The sequence below is a fragment of the Belonocnema kinseyi genome, chromosome 2 (assembly GCF_010883055.1).
Source record: "Belonocnema kinseyi isolate 2016_QV_RU_SX_M_011 chromosome 2, B_treatae_v1, whole genome shotgun sequence".
Taxonomy (NCBI): Eukaryota; Metazoa; Arthropoda; class Insecta; order Hymenoptera; family Cynipidae; genus Belonocnema; species Belonocnema kinseyi.
Genome location: NC_046658.1, coordinates 167,841,716 through 167,851,718, shown reverse-complemented (window position 1 = coordinate 167,851,718; position 10,003 = coordinate 167,841,716). Strand labels below are relative to the sequence as shown.

The 10,003-nt window shown below is 37.0% G+C and overlaps 1 protein-coding gene across 1 annotated transcript; it reads left to right on the top strand.

Annotated features, from left to right (window-relative positions):
- On the top strand, positions 1 to 1,610 carry LOC117183062 (histone-lysine N-methyltransferase SETMAR-like). Its single transcript, XM_033376218.1, has 2 exons — positions 1 to 147; positions 1,260 to 1,610. Exons 1-2 carry the CDS (start codon positions 1 to 3, stop codon positions 1,608 to 1,610), a joined length of 498 nt encoding a protein of 165 aa, XP_033232109.1.
- Positions 1,611 to 10,003: the final 8,393 nt, after the last annotated feature.

The window sequence follows — 10,003 nt, the reverse complement described above, 5'->3', positions numbered from 1 at the left end:
ATGGTGCGTGCAAATTTGCAGAATAGTTGTCACGTTGTGATGGTGAAGATACCGACACATGTAACCTCATATGCGTTGCATGCGTCGACACAGCGTGCCAAGGGAATCGAATGGAGCCTCTACCAGTACCCGAAAAGACCCCATTGGGTCCCCATTCGGTTCCTTTTTAAAAAACTCAAAAAAACAGCAAAATCAACTTTTAAATGGTTGAACTTCGGATTCTACGTTGAAATTCCCTGTAGAAGGTCACGGAATAATCGCTAGTTTTTTTGAAACGGTAAAAAGTGTAAAAAAATATGAGACGTATAACGCCTGTTGACTGCTACACTTCAAACGCATCGCCTGTAAGTAGCAGTTAACAGGCGTTATACGCCTTCTTTTTTTTTTTTTTTAACTTTTTACCGTTGCAAAAAAAAGTATTACGAATCTTCCATGACCTTCTATAAGGAATTTTAACGTAGAATCCGAAGTTCAACAATTTAAAAGTTGATTTTGGTGTTTTTTCGAATTTTTTAAAAAAAGGAACCGAATGGGGAACCATTGGGGTCTTTACGGGTACTTTGTAGAGGCTCCATTTGGTTCCTTCGGTCCTCGAGGGCAGCTATGGATAATAATTGTAACACAAGTAAACAAAATGTACAAACAGACTTTAAGTTTAAATACTGGGCAGATAAAATACACAAAATTGGCACATTTAGTTTTCAGATGGTAGCCGTCAAAAATTGCTTCGTTCGCGATTGAACAGTTTTAGTCGGGGTAAAATACCAACCATCTGAATTCTAAATATCTAAATCTGCGTGAGTTAAAGCCGATATCATGTTGTGTATGTGCAGTATACATACGATCTGGGGGGTATCCACAAATGTGTTTCTTCGGCCGAATTGCACTGAAACACAATTCTCAAATTGGAATATTTCGCAACCCCTTCCTTTGTTTAGCACCGAGTGTATTTGATCGTGGGACACGACTTGTAACTTCGCTCCCGCCATGCACACCTAACCTCTTTGTCACCGGCCGGCGCACCTTTTAACAATATTCCCTGCGAATTTCAGCTTTCTAGCTTGACATTTGAAAATGTAACGCAATTTTGAGTGCATCTGTTTTTTTGAGAATTTCGATTTTTCCAATGGATTTAATTTTGCAACAACGTGTGTGTATTAAATTTTGTGTTAAAAATGGTTTCAATGGCAAAATGACTTTGGAAATTTTGAAAAAGTGTTTCGGCCACGATGCTCTAAAAAAAAACAGCTGTGTATCAGTGGCATGAACGCTTTACCAATGGACGTGAGTCCATCAATGATGATGATCGCAGTGGTAGGCCGTCGACATCAAAAACCGACGAAAACGTCGATAAAGTACAAAAAATGTTGGCTGAAAATCGTAAGTTAACAATTCGAGAGTTGGCAGATGACTTAAACATTGCTTATGGATCTGTTCAAGACATTATCGTAAATGATTTGGGATTGCGTCGTGTTGCTGCAAAATTAGTACCAAAAGATCTGAATTTCATGCAAAAAAAAGATCGTGTCGATATCACTCAAGACATGCTTTCTAAGGTTGAAATGGACCCAGCATTCATCAAACGCATCATTACTGGTGACGAGACGTAGGTTTATGAGCACCACACTCAATTCAGACATCAGGCGAGTGAATGGCGACTCCGCGATGAGCCAAGGCCGAAAAACGACATCGTTTTCAGTCGAAAAAGAAGATAATGCTCACGGTTTTCATGGATTACAACGGTATCGTACACCACGAATTTTTGCCAGAAAAGCAGACCGTCAACAAAGAGTATTATTTAGGTGTAATGAGGCGTCTGCGTGAAGCAATGCCATCATTATTCGTGAGTTTCTCATCAAAAACTCAACTAATACAATTCCGCAGCCATCAAATTCGCCAGATTTAGCTCCCTGCGACTTTTTTTTTGTTCGGTCGACTGGAAAAACCACTACGCGGAACGCGTTTTAGCAGCCGATCGGAGATAATATAAAAATCGAAAACGGCACTGATGGGCATACCGAAAATTGAGTATCAAAAATGTTTTGAGAGCTGGATCAAGCGCTGGCATCAGTGCGTGGCAGTCGATGGGAATTACTTTGAAGGAGACCACATCAATATTCAAGAATAAACTTATATTTTTAATTTTAAAAATAAATTCCGGGAACTTTTTGATCAAGGTATTATATTATAACGGTTGCAATCTACAGGACACTGAGTACAGGCCGACTGCCGATTAAAACGTCTCTAAGAAGACAGACCGGCAGTAGATCGATACCAGCGGATGAACGGCCCATCAATCGTTTAAGTGGTCTCTTGCCTGGTGACTTCTCTTCAGCGCGACAGCTCTACAAGGGAGAGAGTTACACATCTCGTCAAGCAAACCAATGTATTATTTTTGTTTGAAATACATATGCTGTGTACGCTATTCCAGCTACTGCAAATACTAACCTGGGTACGCCACTTAATTTCTAATTTACCACTTAATTTTTGTTTTCGGGCACGCCATCTCGGCTCTGAAAAAATGGCATTGATTTTGTTTTTTGGGTACGCCAATTCGGCTCTAAAAAACCTAATCACATTACTTAATTGGGTACGCTATCTAAGCTCCAGAATTTGATTTGATTTTGTATTTGATTTTGTATTTTTAACTGTATTTTGATTTTGGTTATTTTTCTGGGCACGCCCCCTCGGCTCCAGACTTGTATTTAATTTTCTTCAAATGAATCTTAGTTCGCCATCCAGGCATAAGATCAGTTTCCCTTCCTAGACGATCGATGCACGCTATCTCAGCTATTTCTGACAAACCCATTTTAGTGTACGCTGTCTAGACTGCCAACTTTATAACAATGCCTCGTGGTAGACCACCAAAGCGCACACCTAGGGCAAATATGCAAATTGAAATTGAAGATTATGATCGGAAAATAAATACCCATACTCTTGCAAACGCACCCACAAGGGAGGTTCAGGGGGCAGCGAGACCACCTCTATTATCACCCATTGCGCTAGGAGACTATACATTACCAATTATAGACAGATCTCTGGGCACCATTCCAAAATTAAGTAGGCAAAAAAACGCAGATATTTGAGAGAAGAATTAATTTTTTCTTCTTTGGACACAGTTCTACCAATGAATGAGGAAAGATACTCTAAAAATTGCGACAACGCTGACAAATATGCTGAACTTAGAAGCGAGAATAAAAATTTACAAAAGGCAGCTAAAGAACTTTTTTCTAGACTTGGGGGGGGGGGGGGGGGGGGGGAGAAAAATCAATGCTGTTACAACAGAAATACAAGGAGAAATCGAGGATGTAGAAGCCAGGATGTTTGAAGAAACAACTAATCAAATAAGTTCATTAGAAAAAATGAACGAAATTCGATTTCAAGTTGTCGAAGGAGGTTTAAAGAATATTACAGATCGTGCAATGACCACAAGCAAAAGAATGTTAAATTTAGTTGAAGAAGATGTTTGAAAAAATTCACAAGATATCCGCTTAGTTCCAAAAAGACAATATCGGCTTGAAGAGAGGCTTCAAAATTTAGGATCAGAACAGCGAACTAATTTATGCAACGAGGGAATCGTCGAAATTCTCAAAATTAATCCAAGAATACCCATTTTCAATAAAGGATCTTCTTCTATCCAATTTTTAGAGGAACTAGCTGACTTTTGTGCTGCAGTTAAACCCACTACTACACCGAGCGCATTTATAATCGGCAGCTGTTTGAGGGGTACGGCTAAAGATTGGTGGGATCTTGTAAAAGAAGATAACGATGACTTTCGAGAATTCTGAACTAAGTTTAAACAGTGATATTGCAATGAGACCACTCAATATGACATAAGGTCAAAGCTGGAATTTGGATATTATTCTCCAGCACAAGATATCTCCATTACATCATATGCAAGTAAGATGTTTAGAGAGATCAAAGGTTTGACTCCACCGATAGCCAACCAGGAAGTCAATTTAAAGTTAACCAAACACTTTAATGGGGAAATCAGAATAGCCATTTCAGCAAGACTCATTACTACTCTGCATGAGTTGTTGGAACTTTTGGAAAGATTTGACAAGTCAGGATCCTTAAACAATAGAAAGTCAGGGCCACAATCCTATAGAAGAGGATTTGATTCTTGGAGAAACAAATCTCGTAACTCTGGAATAAATTTTCAAAATAATAGAAATGATCCAGTAAGAAATGCACCTAGAACAAGAGAAGAGAATTGGGGAAAAATAAAAGAACCAGAGATTCACAACAGAGATACATAATATCTCTAGAAGTTCTTGAGTAAAATAATGAAGAATATGACTCTGCTACTATTAAAGAAGTAACCCAAAGAAGGCAGGGAAACTAGCAATATCCGTGCCTTCAAAAGGTACCTACATGTCGGGAGACATCGATGAAAAATAATAACCTTGCGACATATACTTTAAATTACAATTGGCGAGAAGAACTTCTCGAAGAAGATTCTAGTAACACTAAACAACGTTACGGTTGTCCCATGATAAATATTTCAATTGAAGACAACGGAATTAAGGCCTTAGCAGATAGTGGAAGCCAAATATCTTGCATATCCGAAGAATTTTATGAAGAAGAAATTAACATATTTAAAACATGCCCAACACTTTCTATTGTAGGGATATTAGTAGTTGGAGCCACAGGGGGCAAAATTTGACTGTGCCTTGATGCCAGGAAGCTGAACGAGATATTGGAAGAGGATCATAAAGGCACAGAGACTATGGAAACCCTATTTCGAAGATGCCAAAACAAAAGGGTAATAATAAGTTTATATATGAACATGAGCTTCTGGCAAATTCCTCTTCATCCAGATTCCAAAAAATACACAGCATTCCTACATAAAGGAAAATGCTACGAATATAATGTCACCCCGTTTGGATTAAAAACCAGTACAGCTGCTTTGGTTCGAGCGCTGGATTTTGTATTGAGAGACCTACAAGAATTCATTATATCATATGTTGATGACATACTTGTGGCATCTGAATATGAAGGTGAACATCTGCACCACTTAGAATTAATTTTCAAAAGAATCAGAAAGTATAATATAACCTTGAATCTCAAAAAATGTGATTTTAGAAGAAACGAGGTTACCTTTTTAGGACACATTATCTCAGCAGATGGTATAAAACCTGATCCTACGAAAATTCAGACTATAAGAGATTTTAATGTACCTCGAAATAAAAACCAACTACAGGGATTTCTGGGAACTGTAAATTTCAGTGCACAGTTTACCGAGAGATTATCCAAGGAACTAGTACCCATGCTGGAATTGCTTAAAAAAAGAACAAAGTGGCATTGAGAACAAGAACATCAGTGTCTAAATGATGCTTTTCCCCTAGATTCTCCGAATGAATCTGTGTAGTTCAAATTTGTTGCAACTCACTTGAACTCCGATTTCGGTGTACAATGGGGGATCGGCGTTTTTCTGTGAAATGAACACGACATACAAAACATAGCATGTGGAATTAGAACCTTGAAAGGGGCTGAAATGTCTTATTTTACCACTGAGAAGGAACTGTTACCTTCGGTATGGTCTCTACAGAAGTTTGGAACAATTCTACTAGGTGCAAAAATCATTCATAAAACGGATCATATGGCTCTCATGTTTCTACAAACGTGTAAACTGCTAAGTGGAAGATTAACCAGATAGATTCTAGCTATCCAAGACTATGGGATACAAGCAGAACACTGTTCTGGGAAAGAAAATGTTATCGCAGACGCACTAAGTAGATTGACAACAGGACATCAAGATTCACTGAAAATAAATGATAAACGGCTAATGATATATCACCTAGCTAAAAGACCTTCTAACCTTTTTAAGAAGAAGTTCTCAACGTTAAAAGACAAACAAAAGGAAGATCCCAGACTCAAAGAAATAATGAAAAATTTAAAAGATGAGGACAAATATCTAATCCATGACAATTGCCTATACAAAAAGTGTAATGAAAAATGGAAGGTTCACCTACCTACATCATTGATCACGAAAATAATATAGGAATGCCACGCCATCTATGGCCACATCGGAGCCAAAAAGTGTGAGCTTATGATCAATGAAGATTTCTACTACCCTAACCTATATAAGCTAGCCAAAAGAATGATACGATGCGTAGCAAGGATGAAATTAATTAGCCATATATATAAAATGTAATATAGACGTACGAACATGAGGAATGTGAGGTACGCAAAGGCTAACTAGTACAGGTGATTACCACTAGAAAGCGTCAAATGCTTTTCTCGTAAGTAAGCACAATTGAAACGTCTCTAAGAAGGCAAACTGGAATTAGATCCGTACCAGCGGGTAACGTCCCATTACCCGTGCAAGTGGTCTCTTGCAAGGTGACTTCCCTTTAGAGCGACAGCTCTGAAAGGGAGGGAGGGAGGGACACACCTCGTCAAGAAAACCAAAGTATCATTTTTGTTTGAAATACCTATGCGGTGTACGCTATTCCAGCTGCCGTAAATATTAACCTGGGTGCGCCACCTCGGTTTTAGGAATCATTTTAATTTTTGTTTTCGGACACGCCATCTCGGCTCTAAAAAAATGGCACTGACTTTGTTTTTTGGGTACGTCACCTAGGTTCTAAAAAACCTAATGACATTACTTAACTGGGTACGTTATCTAAGCTCCAGAATTTGATTTGATTTTGTATTTGATTTTTTAGTTTGAACTGTATTTTGGTTTTGATTATTTTTCTGGGCACGCCAACTCGGCTCCAGACTTGTATTTAATTGTTTCCTCCAACTGTATCTTAGTTCGCTATCGAGGCATAAGATCAGTTTCCCTTCCTGGACGAGAAATGCACGCTATCTCAGCTATTTCTCACAAACCCATCTTGGTGTACGCTGCCAACTTGTCTAGGCTGCCAACTTTAAACCTCGATTCCTGGCGAACGCTATTGAAGCTGCCAAAACAGAAATCCTTTTTCTGTAGTACACGATAACCAAGCTACCGTATTCCTAAATAAGACTAATATTATTATTGTGATGTATTTATAAATTGTACTTGTGCTTAGAAAATTTCTAGAGACTGAAGGATATTTCAAGACTGAAACGTGTAATTAATTTCTAAGAGCTGTAGAACAAACAACAGAATTTATATTATTTTGTGTATACGAAAAATAATATTAGAAATTATATTGTAAAAATATTCCGAAATAAATAAGGTTATTTACAAGTTTACTTCTCGTTAAAGAAAGAATACAGCATAACAAATTTCTTTTGTACACTACCTCTAAAAAACTATTAAAACTTCACCTTTTCCTATCAAATACCCTCAGATTTGACATTTGGTCCACATTGGACCGCATATCGTTTGGCCAATCCCAACGGATTAAAGAGCTTTCCACCCAAAAACAAAAAACAAAATTTGACAAATTACTTCCAGTAAAGCAAACTAAACTAACAAATACAGTAAAAAACATCTCTAACTACCCTCTCAACAATGAAATGATTTCAGCCTTTTCTAAAGGACATAATTTTGCTGCAGCTCCATCAAAAATACTAAAAGAAGAAGTAATCAGCAATTTAGAATCCACAATATATACCCTCTCACCCGAAAAAGCAAATGACATATGAGGCAGGACGGCCAACATTTTACGCCAAGCTCAAGTTCCCTCCTCAAACTTAACAAAACAGGAAAAAACCGCAATTAAAGAACTCAATCAAAATAAAGATATTATAATATTACCCGCAGACAAAGGCAACACAACAGTAATAATGAATGAAGAAGACTATAACAACAAAATCATGGACCTTTTAACTGACGATACATACAAAAAACTTAAAAAGGACCCCACAAAAACAATAGTCAGTAAAACAAAGACTCTTCTCAAAGACTGTAAACTTGACAGCCAAACAATATCTAACTTAATGCCTACTAATCCCATCTCTCCAAAACTTTACGGGCTCCCAAAAATCCACAAAGAAAACATTCCACTCAGACCGATCGTCAGCGCAATAAACTCACCAACTCAGAACCTAGCACGTTTTCTTGCTGCAAAACTAAATCCTTTTACAGGAAACTCCATCACTCACGTCCAAAACTCATTTGACTTTATTAAAAAGATACAACAGATTCACATTCAACCCCAAGACATCATTGTGAGTTTCCACATAGTATCTCTTTTTACGAAAGTACCAATCTCGGATACAATTAATATTATTAAATCTTTTACAAACTTTCCTTCCAAGCTTGTACCTTTGATAGAACAATGTCTCAATAATACTTACTTCTTGTTCAATAACCAATTCTACGAACAAACCTCAGGGGCAGCAATGGGATCCCCAATCTCACCTGTAATAGCCAATGTCTTTATGGATCATCCAGAAACTAAAATCTTCAACCAAGCCTTTCTTGGACGTATTAGTTTACAAAAAATCTGATACCACATTAGGACATGAAGTTCACAGAAAACCCACGCATACAAACAGATATATACATGCCTTCTCCCACCATCACCTATCTCAAAAACAATCGGTCATCAACTCCCTTGTATACAGAGCTGTCTCCATATCAGACAAAGATAACTTACAAAAGGAATTACAAAACGTTAAACAAATCCTAATACAGAACTATTACACAAACAAATTGATAAAGCAATAAGAAGACGCACTCAAAAAAGCAAGTCAACACAACCTACGAAAGAAAGAGAGAGAAAAATGACCACCACTCTACCCTACATCCAAGGTGTCGCAGAAAAATAGGAAGAATTCTCAACAAACACAACATCCAAACCATATTTAAACCACCTGCGAAAATAGGACAACTGCTAAATACCCCTCAAGATAAAAAAGCATCCCTCAGTGATCCAGGAGTATATAAAATCCCTTGTTCTTGTGGCAAAGTCTATATTGGAGAAACCGGGAGAGCAGTGAGCCAACGTATTAAGGGACATGAGAGTAAAGTCAGGCTAAAACATTTTACGCAATCAGCACTAGTTGAACATCATATCGAAACAGGAAATAACATTTTATTTGATAAAACAACAGTAATTGCAAAAGCGCACAACAAATTTCCAATAAAACATAGAGAAGCAATCGAAATCTTAAAACACCCTAATAACATCAATAGGGACAATGGATATAATACCAATCCGATTTGGCATTCCGTTCTCCCGGATTTTTAAAAAAGACTTAATTAGCCAATCAAGTTCGACCAGTCCCCACGGTGGGGCGCTCTGGCCAATCACAGGCATCGTGCAGAGTATACCTAAGAACAAAATGACCTGATAGCTCAGTTTCAGGTCAGCCCTAAAGATGTGAACTGCAATGTTCACGAAACGTCGGCAAACAATTCGTAGTTTTTTAAACGAGTAAAACCTGAAATATCTCTTTTTATCAAGGTTATTTATGTTGGAAATAATGTCTATTTCAATCTGTATTCGCATGTCCTGGGTCAATAATTTTAATAATTTCTGAATATAAAATATTTTTAAAATTCAAAGCTTAGCGAACTCTTACAATCATATTGAATTCGTTCAATCATTTAGTATTGTGTAGAATTTGTTCATATTTATTATTTCGCGCTGCAGAACGGTATGCACGTTTATTTAATTTCAAAAAATATAATATCGGTATAACTTCAGAATTTATTTTAAAATTATTTATTCTATGATTCGCATCATTACATAAGTATATAAAAATTAAAGTTCAATTATTATATTATTCGAAAAATTGAAATATCACCTTTTATAACACAAATATTTCTAACTAACATTTCTTATATGTTGTAAATTGTTTTTTCTAAACTTATTAATCGTATATTTTTTCTGTTCTGCACATCGTGTATACAGTGTTGCGTTCTTGGCGACACATCGTGTTGGCACATTGCGTAGCTACAGTGCGCCCTCACACATTCTTATCTGGGAATTAATTCGAAAAGTTACTACGAAAATACAAGGGTAGTTCAATAAGTCCTTAGAATGAAGTATAAAAACAATTTTTTTTGGGTACATTTTTTTTTATTTTTCAACATAATCTCCTTGGAGCTCTATAC

Bases quoted from the DNA above. Each gene is read 5' to 3' on its own strand.
- LOC117183062 (XM_033376218.1), top strand. From the start codon at position 1: ATGGTGCGTGCAAATTTGCAGAATAGTTGTCACGTTGTGATGGTGAAG. The intron at 148-1,259 runs GTCCCCATTCGG...GCTGTGTATCAG, and splicing joins ACCCGAAAAGACCCCATTGG to TGGCATGAACGCTTTACCAA.